Genomic DNA, 20,982 nt, shown 5'->3' with positions numbered 1-20,982 from the left:
AGTGACCGGCTTCCACAGAGTTTGCCAACACTGTGTAAAGGACTGCAGTCACTCAATGCATTCTCTCATCTTACCCACTAGGTAATGTGACAAAAAGTATTACGTTGGTGATAAACAAGACAGAGGGTACGGTAGCCTAGTGGTTATGTTACCGGACTAGTAATCCAGAGATCATGAATTTACATCTCACTGTGGCTAGTTGAGAATTTGAATTCAGTTATTAAAAATATGGAAATAAAAAGCCGGTATCAGTAAAAGTGACCATGAAGCTGTCGATTGTCATAAAAGCTGAACTGGTTCACTCATCCCCTTTTAGGGAAGGAAACTTGCTGATCTTACCCGCTCGGGCCTACATGTGACTCCAGTCCCACGCCAACGTGGTTGACTCTTAACTGCCCTCTGAAGTGGCTTAGCAAGCCACCACTTTCTTGGGGCGACTAGGGATGGGCAATAAATGCTGGCCGTGCTAGCTCACATCCCAAGAATGAATTTTTTAAAAAAGATCTCTGATGTATATCTTCATATAAAAACAGGACCAAAGCCCCTGATTTTTATGTAAAACATGATCTGATCGACCTAAGAGAGAACTTAGAGCACTTTATCACGTCCCAAAGCTCTTCACAGCCAATAAATTAAAGTTTTACTGATGGAGCATTACATTTTTGGTTGATATCACTGGAATTAAACAAATCAATGATGAACGACTTCATTACCACGTCCCCTGATGGCATCACACATTTTAAATCTTAATGTTCTACCGTTTAAAATACAATATTTCAGTTTTAAACAGAAATATTTTCTATTGGGGAAAGAGCAGGGGAGTGGGACTAATTGGATAGCTCCACCAAAGAGCCGGCACAGGCATGATGGGCCGAATGGCCGCCTCCTGTGCTGTATGATTCAATGATTGCAAAACTAGTCCCAGAATCTCTGGAGTTCAAATAATCCGATGCTGTCAATAAGGGAAACCTTGTCATTCGAAATGAAATCCAGTATGTAACGACAGGAGGGAATAATTATCTGATTGCACACGTCCTGGCAGGGAGCCTCGCCCACCAAGAGGACATTCTGGTGCACGCTCCTGGTGATTTCCTGACCGCTGGGCAGTGCCACTGGAATTTCCAATATCCAATCTGGGTGAACAAGGCTCCTGGTCGGTAGCATCACGTTGGAAAACGATCCCTTAGATCCCCACCCTGACTGATTCTGACTATCTCGAGAAGCCGAGGACGTGCTAATGAGTGAACGTTTAATCTTTCTGCTTGAAGTGCCGGAGGTCAAGCTCATTGACCTTACCTGAGAGAGCAAGTGTAATTATGTCACTGACTGCTTGCAGCCCCTTGCGCGCTACGTTTTTTAATTCAAGTTCTTGGTGTACACCTTTTAACCCTACAACCATAGAGATTTCTGTTTATAGTCTAGAAATATCTGTTGGTGAATTGCTGATAGGACAATCCTCATGTTTCTCTTTATCTACTTTATCTAAACCCTTCACAATTTTGAACACCTCTATCAAATCTCCTCTCAACGATCCTTGCTCCAAGGAGAACAACTCCAGCTTCTCCAGTCTATCCACGTAACTCAAGTCCCTCATCCCTGGAACCATTCTCGTAAATCTTTTCTGCACCCTCTCTAAGGCCTTCACATCCTTCCTAAAGTGCGGTGCCCAGAATTGGACACAATACTCCAGTTGTGGCTGCAAGGCATTCTGGAGGGGGAGGGTGAACAGCCAGTAATCGTGGTCCATATCAATACCAATGACATAGGTTAAAAAAAGGGATGAGGTCCTGCAAGGTGAATTTAAGGAGTTAGGAGATAAATTAAAAAGCAGGACCTCAAAGGTAATGATCTCAGGATTACTACCAGTGCCACATGCAAGTGAGTATAGGAACAGGAGAATAGACCAGATGAATGCGTGGCTGCAGGGATGGTGTAGGAGGGAGGGATTTAGATTCCTGGGACATTGGGATCGGTTCTGCGGAAGGTGGGACCTGTACAAGCGGGACGGGTTACACCCGAGCAGGACCGGGACCAATGTCCTCGCTGGGGTGTTTGCTAGTGCTATTGGGGAAGGTTTAAACTTGAATGGCAGGGGGATGGGAACCTGAGCAGGGGACAGAGTAGGGGAAACAAGGATAGAAACAAAAGACAGAAAGGGAAGAAGCAATAGTGGAAGGCAGAGAAAACAAGGGCGAAAAACAAATTGGGCCATAGTGCAAAATAAAACCAAGATGACTAGCAATCTTAAAAAGACAAGTCTAAAGGCATTGTGTCTTAATGCGCGGAGCATTCGCAATAAGGTAGATAAATTAACAGCGCAGATAGATATTAATGGTTATAATATAGTTGCGATTACGGAGACATGGCTGCAGGGTGAACAAGGATGGGAACTGAACATCCAGGGGTATTCAATATTTAGGAAGGACAGGCAAAAAGGGAAAGGAGGTGGGGTAGCATTGTTAGTAAAGGAGGAAATCAATGCAATAGTGAGGAAGGATATTGGCTCGGAAAATCATGATGTGGAATCTGTATGGGTGGAGCTAAGAAACATCAAGGGGCAGAAAACATTGGTGGGGGTTGTCTATAGGCCCCCAAACTGTAGTGGAGATGTAGGGAAGGGCATTAAACAGGAAATTAGAGATGCATACAAGAAGGGTACAACTATAATCGTGGGGACTTTAATTTACATATAGATTGGTCAACCAAATTAGCAATAATACTGTGGGGGAGGAATTCCTGGAGTGTGTACGTGATGGATTTCTAGATCAATATGTTGAGGAACCAACTAGAGAACAGGGGATCCTAGACTGGGTATTGTGCAATGAGAAAGGATTAATTAACAATCTTGTTGTGCAGGGTCCCTGAGGGAAGAGCGACCATAACATGATAGAATTCCTCATTAAGATGGAGAGCGAAGTAGTTGAATCCGAAACTAGGGTCCTGAATCTAAATAAAGGAAATTACAAAAGTATGAGGTGCGAGTTGGCTATGATAGATTGGGGAACTTTACTAAAAGGGATGACGGTGGATAGGCAATGGCTAATATTTAAAGAACGTGTGCAGGAATTACAACAATTATTCATTCCCTGTCTGGCCCAAAAATAAAACAGGAAAGGTGGCTCAACCGTGGCTTACAAAAGAAATTAGGGATAGTATTAGATCCAAAGAGGAGACATATAAAATTGCCAGAAAAAGCGGCAAGCCTGAGGATTGGGAGCAGGTTAGAATTCAGCAAAGGAGAACAAAGAGATTGATTAAGAAGGGAAAAATAGAGTATGAGAGTAAACTAGCAGGGAACATAAAAACTGACTGTAAAAGCTTCTATAAATATGTCAAGAGAAAAAGATTAGTGAAGACAAATGTAGGTCCCTTCCAGTCAGAAATGGGGGAAATTATAATGGGGAACAATGAAATGGCAGAACAATTAAACACATACTTTGGTTCTGTCTTCACAAAGGAGGACACAAATAACCTCCCGGAAATGTTGGGGAACCAAGGGTCTAGTGAAAGGGAGGAACTGAAGGAAACCAGTATTAGTAAAAAAAACAGTGCTAGGGAAATTAATGGGGCTAAAGGCTGACAAATCTCCAGGGCCTGATAATCTACATCCCAGAGTACTAAAGGAAGTGGCCCTGGAAATAGTGGATGCATTGGTGATCATCTTCCAAAATTCTACAGACTCTGGAACAGTTCCTACAGATTGGAGGGTGGCAAATGTAACCCCACTATTTAAAAAAGGAGGGAGAGAAAAAACAGGGAATTACAGACCAGTTAGCCTAACATCAGTAGTGGGGAAAATGCTAGAATCTATTATAAAAGATGTGATAACAGAACACTTGGAAGGCATTAACGGGATTAGACAAAGTCAGCATGGGTTTATGAAAGGGAAATCATGCTTAACAAATCTACTGGAATTTTTTGAGGAGGTAACTAGTAGAATAGATAGGGGAGAACCAGTGGATGTGGTGTACTTGGATTTTCAGAAGGCTTTTGATAAGGTCCCACACAAGAGGTTAGTGTGCAAAATTAAAGCAAATGGGATTGGGGGGAATATACTGGCATGGATTGAGAATTGGTTGACAGACAGGAAACAGAGAGTAGGAATAAACAGGTGGCAGGCAGTGACTGGTGGGTACTACAAGGATCAGTGCTTGGGCCCCAGCTATTTACAATATATATCGATGATTTGGATGAGGGAACTGAATGTAACATTTCCAAGTTCCAAGTTTTCAGACGACACAAAGCTGGGGTGGAATGTGAGTTGTGAGGAGGATGCAAAGAGGCTCCAATGTGATTTAGACAAGTTGGGTGAGTGGGCAAGAACATGGAAGATGCTGTATAACGTGGATAAATGTGAGGTTATCCACTTTGGTTGTAAAAACAGAAAGACAGATTATTATCTGAATGGTGATAGATTGGGAAAAGGGGAGGTGCAATGAGACCTGGGTGTCCTTGTACACCAGTCGCTGAAAGCCAGCATTCAGGTGCAGCAAGCAGTTAGGAAGGCGAATGGTATGTTGGCATTCATTGCAAGAGGATTTGAGTAGAGGAGCAGGGATGTCTTACTGCAGTTGTATAGGGCCTTGGTGAGACCATATCTGGAGTATTGTGTGCAGTTTTGGTCTCCTTATCTGAGGAAGGATGTCCTTGCCATGGAGGGAGTGCAACGAAGGTTTACCAGACTGATTCCTGGGATGGCAGGACTGACGTATGGGGAGAGATTCGGTCGACTAGGCCTATATTCACTAGAATTTCGAAGAATGAGAGGTGATCTCATCGAAACATATAAAATTCGAACAGGACTAGACAGACTAAATGCAGGGAAGATGTTCCCGATGGCTGGGGACTCCATAACCAGGGGTCACAGTCTCAGGATACGGGGTATGCCATTTAGAACCGAGATGAGGAGAAATTTCTTCACTCAGAGGGTGGTGAACCTGTGGAATTCTCTACCACAGAAGGCAGTGGAGGCCAAGTCATTAGATGTATTCAAGAAGGAGATGGATATATTTCTTAATGCTAAAGCGATCAAGGGATATGGGGAAAAAGCGGGAACAGGGTACTGAGTTAGACGATCAGCCATCATCATTTTGAATGGCGGAACAGGCCCGAAGGACTGAATGGCCTACTCTTGCTCCTATTTTCTATGATTCTATGATTCTATGAACCAGTGTTTTCTAAAGGTTCAACATAACTTAATTGCTTTTGTAATCTATGTCTCTATGTATAAAGCCCAGGATCCCATATGCTTTTTTGAACCACTTTCTCAACCTGTCCTGCCACTTCAAAGAGTTGTGCACATATTCCCCCAGGTCCCTCTGTTCCTGCACCCCTTTTAGAATTGTACCATTTACTTTTTATTGTCTCTCCTCATTCTTCCTGCCAAAATGTATCACTTCGCACTTCTCTGCATTAAATTTCATCTGCCATGTGTCCGCCCATTCCACCAGTCTGTCTATGTCCTCTTGAAGTCTATCACTATCTTCCTCACTGTTTACTACACTTCCAAGTTTTTGTGTCATCTGCAAATTTTGAAATTGTGACCTGTACACCCAAGTCCAAGTCATTAATATATATCAAAAAAAGCAGTAGTCCTTGTACCGACCCCTGGGGAACACCACTGTCTATCTTCCTCTCGTCTGAAAAACAACCGTTCACCACTACTCTCTGTTTCCTGTCACTTAGCCAATTTCGTATCCATGCTGCCACTGCCCCTTTTATTCCATGGGCTTCAATTTTGCTGACAAGCCTTTTATGTGGCACTTTATCAAACGCCTTTTGGAAAGTCCATATACACCACATCAACCGCATTGCCCTCATCAACCCTCTCTGTTACCTCATCAAAAAACGCAATCAAGTTAGTTAAACACGATTTACCTTTAAAAAATCAGTGCTGGCTTTCCCTAATCAATCCACACTCGTCCAAATTAATTTTGTCCCGGATTATCGTTTCTAAAAGCTTCCCCACCACCGAGGTTAAACTGAGTTGTGGGAATGCAGATTTCTCAGGGCTGGAGGATGTTACAGAGATAGGAAGGAGCGAGATCATGGAGGGATTTGAATATGAGGGTGAGAATTTTAAAACCGAGGCATTGCCGGACCGGGAGCCATTGTAGGTCAGCGAGCAAAGGGGTGATAGGTGAGCGAGTTAGGATACGGGCAGCAGAGTTTTGGATGAGCTGAAGTTTACGGAGGGTGGAGGATGGGTGCCCGGCTGGGAGAGCATTGGAATTGTCGAGTCTGGAGGTGGCATGCAGCAGACGGGCTGAAGCAGGGACCGAGACGGGCGATGTTACGGAAGTGGAAGTCGGTGGGTCTTCGTAATGGAGAGGATATGGGGGTCAGAAATCTCCCTGCCAATGAAGTCACAGCACTACTGTCTTACTATAGGGAAGCATACCCTCTATTGTAAGTGTGTCCAAACTACCATCCCTGCAAAGCCTGGTCCAGAAGCCCAGACAATTTAATCTTTCTTGTGCTTATATTTTCATTTATGGTTGTCCTGTTTGAATTTTGTGAGCCTGGAGGTTTGAAAAGGGTTGTTCTTGGTGCTGTTACCAAATCGGTGAATAAATCCTGAATCAGAACACCGAGATCCATCAGTATCGGCAACTGGAGATACGTGGGCATTAACAGAAACAGGGATTGAAACTTTATAGTGGCCTCTGAAGACCAAATGCTTGGACACTCTTATTGCAATGCCACCAGAGGCTACAGTTTTCAAGTGTTGGCTTGGCTTAGTTGGTATAGTTTGAGCATATAATCAAGGCTGACAGTCCAGTGCAGTACCGAGGGAATGCTGCACTGTCAGGGGTGCCATCCTTCAGATGAGACATTAAACTGACATCCTGTCTGCCTGTTGTGTAGTAGGATTGGTATTCTGGAAGGAGGAGATGTAACAGGCCAAAGGCCTCCTTCACCTGAACCCAGCTAATTCTAATTCAGAAGACAGCTGCCGTCCGAAAATTGGAAAGTTAATAACCTAAGTTGGTAATTGAAGAGTTTCCCAGTGGATTAGTGAGAATGCTGTCTGAGCAGTGGGGGAAATCAAAATAGAGAAAATGTTTAAAATTTAATTTTACATATCTTTCTGCAAATTAAAGCCAACAATCCTCACTGATATTAATTTAAATTAGGAAGGATGAAGGCATTAAATGCTCTTTTTTTCAATTTATTTTGTCCCTGGCATACCCAGCTCCATGACCTTTCGCATTGCAATTCTGCATAATTGCATAGGGGGATGGATGTGAATAACCTGGTGTGTTCATTCTTTCTCATTCTCATTCTTACTAGTTCTGTCTAATGAAGCTCCTGATTTTTGCTTGGTGCCTCTTTTTGTGTCTGCTTTGCTCAGTGATCGCACTTGAGTCAGAAGATTGTGGGTTTAAGCCTCACTCTGGGATCTGAGCGCATAACTGACACCTCAGTACAGTACGGAGGGAGTGCTGCATTGTTAGAGGTGCCGTCATTCGAATGAGATATTAAGCCGAGGTCCCGTCTGTTCAGGTTGATGTGAAAGATTCCCCGGCACTATTGGAAGAGGATGAAGAGAGTAAGTGTCTTGGCCAACATTCTCCCCTCAACCAACATCCCCAGAAAAACGGTTTACTCTTTGTGGGCTCTTGCTGTGCACAAATTGGCTGCTGCCTACAGTACAGTGATTACCCCAAAATCATTGTCTGTGAAGCACTTTGGGACGTTGTGAGGCTGGAACAAGGTGCGATTCCGAAAAAAAAAAATACAAATCCTTGCTCCTCTTATTTTCTTCGTGCTATTGTCTCTGGAGACAGTCGCCCAGTCCTTCCTGTAATGGTGAGATCAGCAATATACAGTGTAAATTTCCCCATCTAGCTGGGTGCCGATATCACCGTTGATTCCTTACTCCCCATTTTCCTGCCTTTCTAATTGGAACAGGTGGTGAATGGCAAGCGCCGCGGCCAACGTCTATCGGCTTTTAGCAACCTGAGGCACTCGTCAATTCCCACCTGAGCTCCTTCTCCGACGGTGACGACTGCATCAACTGCAGATATTTTCACTGCAGTTAGAGGATGGCCAGGCTCCTCGCACTAACCCGTGGAGTCTGCCTTAACATTGTCAGTTTGGAATGTCACGGGCTTTTTTTTTATTGTTGCAATTTTTGATGGAACATTTAAGGGGGATAATGGAATTCCTGTCCATTTTGCACCGCTGATTGCTTTGGCTGAAAACTAAATACTTGTGTGAAGCATCAAATGGCGTTGTAGTTGTAAAACATTCCATTGCTCGATGAACTGCATTGACTGGTTGTTTAAATCTTACATTGATAAGGGTTTTATTACAGCACTGTATAATGCCTGTGTTGAACGGGCTCTTTGAGATAAATTAGACCCATTGTAAGTTAACGGGAGCTAAGTAAATGAGCTCAGGCCACCTGGAAAACGTGTTTAAAGGCCTAAACATGGCCATCAGCGCCATTATTTTCAAATCTTATGTGTCAACAGCATGAAAACTGGCTTGAATGTAGGAAAATCGCTATCGCCATTGATTATAATAGGGGCGGAGCTATGATAATTAGCTTCTAACTGTGTCCTGTAAGGGTAATGGCACAAAATTCCATGAAAATATGGAGAGGCATCATTAATGGCATAAGTCACTTACTCCATAATTTCCTCTTTCTTTTGCACCGTTCAAGGGCCCCTGCAATGTCCTTTTGGAGAAGCGTGCCCGCGCACAAACACACAAAACCCGTCCCCATCAATTATCCATAGTTGGAATAACTTTATACATCAAAATATGTCCTCTTAAGATGAGCCAAGTGAAGACCACACCAACTCAGCTATAGTTCCTGGATTCCTGTTTTAACTTCCCCAACCACCACCTCCCCTCCCAATCTTCAAGAGCAGCACTGTATCGATGTAGCTCCAACAAAAACTATCTAGACAATGGCCCATTTTCTCTCTCATTTCCCTGAAGATTCCAGAGTGTATGAGTGTAACCGATTTGGTCCAGGTGCCTTATAGAAATTCACATCCTTGAGTTAATTGCTTTACTGGCTGTTGCATATGTCATCGGTTAAACCTGAGCCAAAATGACGGGATCTTCAACTTGTTCATAATCTTCATCTATGAAGATCACTATGATACATTGAACACATGTCCTATTTCTCAACTCTTCCTAATATTTCCACCCTTTATGTCCTTTAAAGGTCCTTAACACGCCACCTACTAGATATCCAGCCAAATAATTTCTTCAAATCTTCTAACTGTTACTTTCAATCTGTTTTTCAGTTGTCCTTTTCCCTTTTCTAACACTCAGTAGAAATTACAGCACAGAAGGGGACCATTTGGCTAACCACACCTGTGCCAGTCAATAACCTTGTTTTCTATGACTTGTTCTTGGAATGTGAGCAACACTGGTATTTATCGCCCATCCCTAGTTGCCCTAATAAGGTGGTGTTGGGCCTTCTGTAGCAAAGCCACTTCAGAGGGCATTAAGAGTCAACCACTTGTGTGGGACAGGTAGGAGCATCAGCTATCCATCCCTGAAAGACATTAGTGAACCAGTTGGATTCTCATGGTCATTTGTTCTGGTACCAGCCACATATTACAAAATTTACTGAATTCAATTTTGCAGCCTGCCATGGTGAGATTTGAACTTATAATCAGTACATGCTAGTCCAGTACAATAACCATTACACTGTTGGACCTCGCGACTGCATCATCTTGAGGGTCAGCCGACAACAGTGCAGTATTCCCTCTGTACGGTGCTCGAGTGTTAACTACAACAGTGCAGCATTCCCTCAGTACTGTACTCCAGTATTAACCTACAACAGTGCAGCACTCCCTCAGTATTGTGCTCGAGTGCTAACCTACAACAGTGCAGCACTCCCTCAGTATTGTGCTCGAGTGTTAACCTACATCAGTGCAGCATTCCCTCAGTACTGTACTCCAGTATTAACCTACAACACTGCAGCACTCCCTCAGTACTGTGCTCGAGTGTTCACTACAACAGTGCAGCATTCCCTCAGTACTGTGCTCGAGTATTAACCTACAACAGTGCAGCACTCCCTCAATACTGTGTTCAGGTGTTAACTACAACAGTGCAGCACTCCCTCAGTACTGTGCTGGAGTATTAACCTACAACAGTGCAGCACTCCCTCAGTACTGTACTCGAGTATTAACCTACATCAGTGCGGCACTCCCTCAGAACTGTACTCGAGTATTAACCTACAACAGTGCAGCACTCCCTCAGTACTGTGCTCGAGTATTAACCTACAACAGTGCAGCACTCCCTCAATACTGTGTTCAGGTGTTAACTACAACAGTGCAGCACTCCCTCAGTACTGTGCTGGAGTATTAACCTACAACAGTGCAGCACTCCCTCAGTACTGTACTCGAGTATTAACCTACATCAGTGCGGCACTCCCTCAGAACTGTACTCGAGTATTAACCTACAACAGTGCAGCACTCCCTCAGTACTGTGCTCGAGTATTAACCTACAACAGTGCAGCACTCCCTCAGTACTGTGCTCGAGTGTTAACCTACATCAGTGCAGCACTCCCTCAGAACTGTACTCCAGTATTAACCTACAACAGTGCAGCACTCCCTCAGTACTGTGCTCGAGTGTTAACCTACATCAGTGCAGCACTCCCTCAGTACTGTATTCCAGTATTAACCTACAACAGTGCAGCATTCCCTCAGTACTGTGCTCGAGTGTTAACTACAACAGTACAGCATTCCCTCAGTACTGTACTCCAGTATTAACCTACAACAGTGCAGCACTCCCTCAGTATTGTGCTCGAGTGTTAACCTACAACCGTGCAGCACTCCCTCAGTACTGTACTCGAGTATTAACCTACATCAGTGCAGCACTCCCTCAGAACTGTACTCGAGTATTAACCTACAACAGTGCAGCACTCCCTCAGTACTGTGCTCGAGTATTAACCTACAACAGTGCAGCACTCCCTCAGTACTGTGCTCGAGTATTAACCTACAACCGTGCAGCACTCCCTCAGTACTGTGCTTGAGTATTAACCTACAACAATGCAGCACTCCCTCAGTACTGTGCTCGAGTATTAACCTACATCAGTGCAGCACTCCCTCAGAACTGTACTCGAGTATTAACCTACAACACTGCAGCACTCCCTCAGTACTGTGCTCGAGTGTTCACTACAACAGTGCAGCATTCCCTCAGTACTGTACTCCAGTATTAACCTACAACACTGCAGCACTCCCTCAGTACTGTGCTCGAGTGTTCACTACAACAGTGCAGCATTCCCTCAGTACTGTGCTCGAGTATTAACCTACATCAGTGCAGCATTCCCTCAGTACTGTACTCCAGTATTAACCTACAACACTGCAGCACTCCCTCAGTACTGTGCTCGAGTGTTCACTACAACAGTGCAGCATTCCCTCAGTACTGTGCTCGAGTATTAACCTACAACAGTGCAGCACTCCCTCAATACTGTGTTCAGGTGTTAACTACAACAGTGCAGCACTCCCTCAGTACTGTGCTGGAGTATTAACCTACAACAGTGCAGCACTCCCTCAGTACTGTACTCGAGTATTAACCTACAACAGTGCAGCACTCCCTCAATACTGTGTTCAGGTGTTAACTACAACAGTGCAGCACTCCCTCAGTACTGTGCTGGAGTATTAACCTACAACAGTGCAGCACTCCCTCAGTACTGTACTCGAGTATTAACCTACATCAGTGCGGCACTCCCTCAGAACTGTACTCGAGTATTAACCTACAACAGTGCAGCACTCCCTCAGTACTGTGCTCGAGTATTAACCTACAACAGTGCAGCACTCCCTCAGTACTGTGCTCGAGTGTTAACCTACATCAGTGCAGCACTCCCTCAGAACTGTACTCCAGTATTAACCTACAACAGTGCAGCACTCCCTCAGTACTGTGCTCGAGTGTTAACCTACATCAGTGCAGCACTCCCTCAGTACTGTATTCCAGTATTAACCTACAACAGTGCAGCATTCCCTCAGTACTGTGCTCGAGTGTTAACTACAACAGTACAGCATTCCCTCAGTACTGTACTCCAGTATTAACCTACAACAGTGCAGCACTCCCTCAGTATTGTGCTCGAGTGTTAACCTACAACCGTGCAGCACTCCCTCAGTACTGTACTCGAGTATTAACCTACATCAGTGCAGCACTCCCTCAGAACTGTACTCGAGTATTAACCTACAACAGTGCAGCACTCCCTCAGTACTGTGCTCGAGTATTAACCTACAACAGTGCAGCACTCCCTCAGTACTGTGCTCGAGTATTAACCTACAACCGTGCAGCACTCCCTCAGTACTGTGCTTGAGTATTAACCTACAACAATGCAGCACTCCCTCAGTACTGTGCTCGAGTATTAACATACATCAGTGCAGCACTCCCTCAGAACTGTACTCGAGTATTAACCTACAACACTGCAGCACTCCCTCAGTACTGTGCTCGAGTGTTCACTACAACAGTGCAGCATTCCCTCAGTACTGTACTCCAGTATTAACCTACAACACTGCAGCACTCCCTCAGTACTGTGCTCGAGTGTTCACTACAACAGTGCAGCATTCCCTCAGTACTGTGCTCGAGTATTAACCTACATCAGTGCAGCATTCCCTCAGTACTGTACTCCAGTATTAACCTACAACACTGCAGCACTCCCTCAGTACTGTGCTCGAGTGTTCACTACAACAGTGCAGCATTCCCTCAGTACTGTGCTCGAGTATTAACCTACAACAGTGCAGCACTCCCTCAATACTGTGTTCAGGTGTTAACTACAACAGTGCAGCACTCCCTCAGTACTGTGCTGGAGTATTAACCTACAACAGTGCAGCACTCCCTCAGTACTGTACTCGAGTATTAACCTACAACAGTGCAGCACTCCCTCAGTACTGTACTCCAGTATTAACCTACAACACTGCAGCACTCCCTCAGTACTGTGCTCGAGTGTTCACTACAACAGTGCAGCATTCCCTCAGTACTGTGCTCGAGTATTAACCTACATCAGTGCAGCATTCCCTCAGTACTGTACTCCAGTATTAACCTACAACACTGCAGCACTCCCTCAGTACTGTGCTCGAGTGTTCACTACAACAGTGCAGCATTCCCTCAGTACTGTGCTCGAGTATTAACCTACAACAGTGCAGCACTCCCTCAATACTGTGTTCAGGTGTTAACTACAACAGTGCAGCACTCCCTCAGTACTGTGCTGGAGTATTAACCTACAACAGTGCAGCACTCCCTCAGTACTGTACTCGAGTATTAACCTACATCAGTGCGGCACTCCCTCAGAACTGTACTCGAGTATTAACCTACAACAGTGCAGCACTCCCTCAGTACTGTGCTCGAGTATTAACCTACAACAGTGCAGCACTCCCTCAATACTGTGTTCAGGTGTTAACTACAACAGTGCAGCACTCCCTCAGTACTGTGCTGGAGTATTAACCTACAACAGTGCAGCACTCCCTCAGTACTGTACTCGAGTATTAACCTACATCAGTGCGGCACTCCCTCAGAACTGTACTCGAGTATTAACCTACAACAGTGCAGCACTCCCTCAGTACTGTGCTCGAGTATTAACCTACAACAGTGCAGCACTCCCTCAGTACTGTGCTCGAGTGTTAACCTACATCAGTGCAGCACTCCCTCAGAACTGTACTCCAGTATTAACCTACAACAGTGCAGCACTCCCTCAGTACTGTGCTCGAGTGTTAACCTACATCAGTGCAGCACTCCCTCAGTACTGTATTCCAGTATTAACCTACAACAGTGCAGCATTCCCTCAGTACTGTGCTCGAGTGTTAACTACAACAGTACAGCATTCCCTCAGTACTGTACTCCAGTATTAACCTACAACAGTGCAGCACTCCCTCAGTATTGTGCTCGAGTGTTAACCTACAACCGTGCAGCACTCCCTCAGCACTGTACTCGAGTATTAACCTACATCAGTGCAGCACTCCCTCAGAACTGTACTCGAGTATTAACCTACAACAGTGCAGCACTCCCTCAGTACTGTGCTCGAGTATTAACCTACAACAGTGCAGCACTCCCTCAGTACTGTGCTCGAGTATTAACCTACAACCGTGCAGCACTCCCTCAGTACTGTGCTTGAGTATTAACCTACAACAATGCAGCACTCCCTCAGTACTGTGCTCGAGTATTAACCGACATCAGTGCAGCACTCCCTCAGAACTGTACTCGAGTATTAACCTACAACACTGCAGCACTCCCTCAGTACTGTGCTCGAGTGTTCACTACAACAGTGCAGCATTCCCTCAGTACTGTGCTCGAGTATTAACCTACAACAGTGCAGCACTCCCTCAATACTGTGTTCAGGTGTTAACTACAACAGTGCAGCACTCCCTCAGTACTGTGCTGGAGTATTAACCTACAACAGTGCAGCACTACCTCAGTACTGTGCTTGAGTATTAACCTACAACAGTGCAGCACTCCCTCAGAACTGTACTCGAGTATTAACCTACATCAGTGCAGCACTCCCTCAGAACTGTACTCGAGTATTAACCTACAACAGTGCAGCACTCCCTCAGTACTGTACTCCAGTATTAACCTACAACACTGCAGCACTCCCTCAGTACTGTGCTCGAGTGTTCACTACAACAGTGCAGCATTCCCTCAGTACTGTGCTCGAGTATTAACCTACATCAGTGCAGCATTCCCTCAGTACTGTACTCCAGTATTAACCTACAACACTGCAGCACTCCCTCAGTACTGTGCTCGAGTGTTCACTACAACAGTGCAGCATTCCCTCAGTACTGTGCTCGAGTATTAACCTACAACAGTGCAGCACTCCCTCAATACTGTGTTCAGGTGTTAACTACAACAGTGCAGCACTCCCTCAGTACTGTGCTGGAGTATTAACCTACAACAGTGCAGCACTCCCTCAGTACTGTACTCGAGTATTAACCTACATCAGTGCGGCACTCCCTCAGAACTGTACTCGAGTATTAACCTACAACAGTGCAGCACTCCCTCAGTACTGTGCTCGAGTATTAACCTACAACAGTGCAGCACTCCCTCAATACTGTGTTCAGGTGTTAACTACAACAGTGCAGCACTCCCTCAGTACTGTGCTGGAGTATTAACCTACAACAGTGCAGCACTCCCTCAGTACTGTACTCGAGTATTAACCTACATCAGTGCGGCACTCCCTCAGAACTGTACTCGAGTATTAACCTACAACAGTGCAGCACTCCCTCAGTACTGTGCTCGAGTATTAACCTACAACAGTGCAGCACTCCCTCAGCACTGTACTCGAGTATTAACCTACATCAGTGCAGCACTCCCTCAGAACTGTACTCGAGTATTAACCTACAACAGTGCAGCACTCCCTCAGTACTGTGCTCGAGTATTAACCTACAACAGTGCAGCACTCCCTCAGTACTGTGCTCGAGTATTAACCTACAACCGTGCAGCACTCCCTCAGTACTGTGCTTGAGTATTAACCTACAACAATGCAGCACTCCCTCAGTACTGTGCTCGAGTATTAACCTACATCAGTGCAGCACTCCCTCAGAACTGTACTCGAGTATTAACCTACAACACTGCAGCACTCCCTCAGTACTGTGCTCGAGTGTTCACTACAACAGTGCAGCATTCCCTCAGTACTGTGCTCGAGTATTAACCTACAACAGTGCAGCACTCCCTCAATACTGTGTTCAGGTGTTAACTACAACAGTGCAGCACTCCCTCAGTACTGTGCTGGAGTATTAACCTACAACAGTGCAGCACTACCTCAGTACTGTGCTTGAGTATTAACCTACAACAGTGCAGCACTCCCTCAGAACTGTACTCGAGTATTAACCTACATCAGTGCAGCACTCCCTCAGAACTGTACTCGAGTATTAACCTACAACAGTGCAGCACTCCCTCAGTACTGTACTCCAGTATTAACCTACAACACTGCAGCACTCCCTCAGTACTGTGCTCGAGTGTTCACTACAACAGTGCAGCATTCCCTCAGTACTGTGCTCGAGTATTAACCTACATCAGTGCAGCATTCCCTCAGTACTGTACTCCAGTATTAACCTACAACACTGCAGCACTCCCTCAGTACTGTGCTCGAGTGTTCACTACAACAGTGCAGCATTCCCTCAGTACTGTGCTCGAGTATTAACCTACAACAGTGCAGCACTCCCTCAATACTGTGTTCAGGTGTTAACTACAACAGTGCAGCACTCCCTCAGTACTGTGCTGGAGTATTAACCTACAACAGTGCAGCACTCCCTCAGTACTGTACTCGAGTATTAACCTACATCAGTGCGGCACTCCCTCAGAACTGTACTCGAGTATTAACCTACAACAGTGCAGCACTCCCTCAGTACTGTGCTCGAGTATTAACCTACAACAGTGCAGCACTCCCTCAATACTGTGTTCAGGTGTTAACTACAACAGTGCAGCACTCCCTCAGTACTGTGCTGGAGTATTAACCTACAACAGTGCAGCACTCCCTCAGTACTGTACTCGAGTATTAACCTACATCAGTGCGGCACTCCCTCAGAACTGTACTCGAGTATTAACCTACAACAGTGCAGCACTCCCTCAGTACTGTGCTCGAGTATTAACCTACAACAGTGCAGCACTCCCTCAGTACTGTGCTCGAGTGTTAACCTACATCAGTGCAGCACTCCCTCAGAACTGTACTCCAGTATTAACCTACAACAGTGCAGCACTCCCTCAGTACTGTGCTCGAGTGTTAACCTACATCAGTGCAGCACTCCCTCAGTACTGTATTCCAGTATTAACCTACAACAGTGCAGCATTCCCTCAGTACTGTGCTCGAGTGTTAACTACAACAGTACAGCATTCCCTCAGTACTGTACTCCAGTATTAACCTACAACAGTGCAGCACTCCCTCAGTATTGTGCTCGAGTGTTAACCTACAACCGTGCAGCACTCCCTCAGTACTGTACTCGAGTATTAACCTACATCAGTGCAGCACTCCCTCAGAACTGTACTCGAGTATTAACCTACAACAGTGCAGCACTCCCTCAGTACTGTGCTCGAGTATTAACCTACAACAGTGCAGCACTCCCTCAGTACTGTGCTCGAGTATTAACCTACAACCGTGCAGCACTCCCTCAGTACTGTGCTTGAGTATTAACCTACAACAATGCAGCACTCCCTCAGTACTGTGCTCGAGTATTAACCTACATCAGTGCAGCACTCCCTCAGAACTGTACTCGAGTATTAACCTACAACACTGCAGCACTCCCTCAGTACTGTGCTCGAGTGTTCACTACAACAGTGCAGCATTCCCTCAGTACTGTGCTCGAGTATTAACCTACAACAGTGCAGCACTCCCTCAATACTGTGTTCAGGTGTTAACTACAACAGTGCAGCACTCCCTCAGTACTGTGCTGGAGTATTAACCTACAACAGTGCAGCACTACCTCAGTACTGTGCTTGAGTATTAACCTACAACAGTGCAGCACTCCCTCAGAACTGTACTCGAGTATTAACCTACATCAGTGCAGCACTCCCTCAGAACTGTACTCGAGTATTAACCTACAACAGTGCAGCACTCCCTCAGTACTGTGCTCGAGTATTAACCTACAACAGTGCAGCACTACCTCAGTACTCTGCTTGAGTATTAACCTACAACAGTGCAGCACTCCCTCAGAACTGTACTCGAGTATTAACCTATAATAGTGCAGCATTCCCTCCATACTGTGCTCGAGTATTAACCTTCAACAGTGCAGCATTCACTCAGTACTGTGCTCGAGTATTAACCTACAACAGTGCAGCATTCCCCCAGCACTGTACTCCAGTATTAAGCTACAAGAGTGTCGCATTCCCTCAGTACTGTACTCCAGTATTAACCTACAACAGTGCAGCATTCCCTCAGTACTGTGCTCGAGTATAAATCTACATGATGTGCCTCAGTCTAGTGTGTCAAAATCCACAACCTTCTGACTCGGAGGTGAGTTTGCTACCAACTGAGCCAAACTGACATGCCTGTTGATCATTCCCCACTAATCATTATCAGACGAAATCTAGTAGATTATTGGACTAATAATATGCAATGATTTGTATTATTATTCAATAAAACTCTCCGACACCAGAATAAACAGTCCTCATATGCATAATTTGATTATAATTAAAGCTGAAGTGGTATTACGCTCACCGCCACCTACTTTTTCCATTCCTACCTAATTAGAACTCCCCTCAGCAATTAAAATCAACTTAATGGAACTCTCTCAATAAGCCAGTGAACTGTACATCACCTGCAACATGTCCCCTTAACTGAATACAAATACTTCTTAAATGGGCTAGTGCATCACAGGCTTGGTTTATGAGGGTTTTCTATCTGCCTGAGTGTGTCAGGGAAGTGAATGTTTGGACCAGTGTTTTAAAAAGGGCAACATTTTTCACTGAGCTCCCTCCTGCAAAAAATTCAGTCCCATACAAACTTTTTAGTTCACAAATACGGTGCCCAAATTAAAATGTAATGTGCTCGTTATCGTCACAGCATCAGCAGGCCCAGGGGTGATCTTAATGAAGTATTTAAAGGGTGGAGATGAGATAAACGTCAATATGTGGAGAGTGGAATCTGACGGATAATTGTGAGTCTGCAAATGTTGTTCTTCGGCACATGGTGCAACAATATCCCCAGCACGCACACAGCATTTTTGCATCTGGCATCCATTTCCTGCTTGTCACACTTACTTCCTGTTTGTGGTGACACCTTATTAGTCACACCTGGGTGACTAACATCCAGAATTGCTTTTAATCTGCAAGGTTTGTATAGGTTGCTTTACTTACCTTTCAGGCCTCCCAACACTAGGTGGCGTTGCATTTCCTCTAAGCTGCGTCTCCCAGCTCCGTTTCTGTAGGTTAGATTTTGGGCACGTTTTCCTGATGAGAAGAAGGAGCTCGTCAGGGAATTGGGGTGGGAGAGGAGAGAAGTGGAGCTTTTGCTTCAGGGGGAGGGGATAGTGGAGCGGGATTTGGGATGAGGTGGGTGAGGGTGAGATGGTGGGTGAGGGAATGGGGATGGATCAGGTAATGGAATGGGTGCCCATGTGGATGATGGAATCTGGGGGAGCAAATGGGGGAAGGTTGAGGGGGGGGAGCAGATGGGAGAAGGATAACGATGAGGAGATGGAGGGATGAATGGCAGGGGCTGCGAGGGGTTATGGAGGATACAGGACATGATAAGAGAGCGAGGGAGAAAGTTGACAGGGTGTGGGAAGGGGATGCGATAGGTGAGGCAATGGGAATGACAGGGTGGAGGAGAAGCAACAGGTGATGGGGTGAAGCAGTAGGGGAAAGGAACCACATTTTCCCTACTTCCACTACTGGTAAATGTGACCCTCAACTCTCGGCAACTCCCTTCCCTGCTATCTCCCACCCAAAACAAAAAAAAAGAGAAAGAAACAGAAGTGCACAGAGGGAAAAATGAGAAAGAGAAAGAGACACTGAAGTAGAAGAGAGATGGAGAAATAAACACCATGAACATGACCGAGGCAGATAAGAGAGACACCAAATTCTCTGATTTACCACGAGCTATGCCACAGGTGATGCTCTAACTTGCACACACCTGTATAAAAGTAGTCCTGTATCTGGCACTTGTCCGTCACACACCAGCAATGTCATACTTTGCTACAAACGCAAAACAATCTTGTTAAAAAAAGATACTGGGTTCTTCTGACCTGGAGCTTGAAGTTTACAACCAATTTCTGACCCCTAACCCACCTCGGCAATTTGAAAGTAGCCACGGGTACTTGCAGTGGCCTTAAAGGGACAGGCCGGGTTTAGCAGCTCCATATCACAAGCATGCACCAGACCATCCGTGAGCAACGTCACGTGAGATCCATTTGTACAAATAACGAAGGGAAAGATCCCTAATATTATTGGTTAAGAAAAGGGTTTTATCAAAAGGTGGGAGATCAGAGTGTGGATGATTGAGGCCATGATTTGCTTCACTGGTACGAAGGAATATAAGAACGTACAGGTCCCAGAAAGAGCAGTGGGGTCCCTCTGGCTGGTCCCAGTCTCTAGGAAATATCATACCCAACCCCATACCTCATACCCCCGATCAAATGTTTCTCAGGGACTTACACACCTGTCCCTTGAATGGCATAAAATACTAGAGTCTTGCAGCACAGAAGGAGGCCATTTGGCCCATCGCGTCTGAGTGGAGCAATCCAATTAGTCCCACTCCCCCTTGTTCTTTCCCCAGAGCCCAGCAATTTTTTTCCTTTTCAAGTAAAGATCCAATTCCCTTTTGAAAGTCACTATTGAATCCGCTTCATCCACTCTTTCAGGTAGTGCTTTCAGATCAAAACGACTCGCTGCTTTAAAAAAAAGGTTCTGCTTGCTCCCCACACACCCCCCCCCACCCCCACCCCCCCGGTTCTTTTGCCAATTATCTTAAATTGGTGTCCTCTGGTTACTGACGCTCCTGTCATTGGAAACAGTTTCTCCCTATTTACTCTTATCAAAACCCCTTCTCAAAACCTTCTCACACGAGTTCTACGACTGGGGTAAACGCCGTGTGCGAGATCTGCGCTGGCTTCCTGGCGGCAACTAAACATCAAAAGAGAGCACGGGACCCGAACACTTGGGGATTTCTTTCCAACAGCTTTGTGCTTGTGTTTTTCTCTCTTTCATAGCTGAGGCCATATTCCTGGACATCACCGATCACGAGTGCAATCGAGTGTGTGCTGTACTTATTTCAGGCAGCCATCATTTCAAGCATGGCCTGGGCCACAGGGTTTCAAGCTGGGGATTACGGGCCACAGGAATCGATGAGGAACCTAAAGGGCCTCGAGATCGTCAGAATTCCGTCCTGCAGGGTTTTCTTGAGAATTCCACATTTTTCTGGGTTCTGTGATGATGGTTAACTTTAGTAAGTAAAGACAAGGGGCCCGTAGAAACATATCAATGCTTACAGGAGTCCGCAGCAGTGTAGTAATCTTTGCAAGGGGTCCCAGAAGGTGTCGTAACATTGGTTGGGGGGGAGGGTCCCCAGTGAGT

The 20,982-nt window shown here is 45.5% G+C and overlaps 1 protein-coding gene across 2 annotated transcripts in view; it reads right to left on the bottom strand.

Moving 5' to 3' along the window:
* The window catches only part of LOC137335696 (GDNF family receptor alpha-2-like), a 259,802-nt gene that overhangs the window by 181,917 nt on the left and 56,903 nt on the right, over positions 1-20,982 (bottom strand). Inside the window, exon 3 of one of the 2 annotated variants that reach the window (XM_068000997.1) lies at positions 18,766-18,858. The exons of the other annotated variant lie outside the window; for it this stretch is intronic. Coding sequence (XP_067857098.1) covers positions 18,766-18,858 — 93 coding nt within the window. The remainder of the gene's footprint in view (positions 1-18,765; positions 18,859-20,982) is intronic. 2 annotated transcript variants of the gene reach the window in all.

This window comes from Heptranchias perlo, chromosome 20 (genome assembly GCF_035084215.1).
Source record: "Heptranchias perlo isolate sHepPer1 chromosome 20, sHepPer1.hap1, whole genome shotgun sequence".
Taxonomy (NCBI): Eukaryota; Metazoa; Chordata; class Chondrichthyes; order Hexanchiformes; family Hexanchidae; genus Heptranchias; species Heptranchias perlo.
Note: the sequence above shows the minus strand (reverse complement) of the source record. Positions and strands in the feature narration are given on the sequence as shown.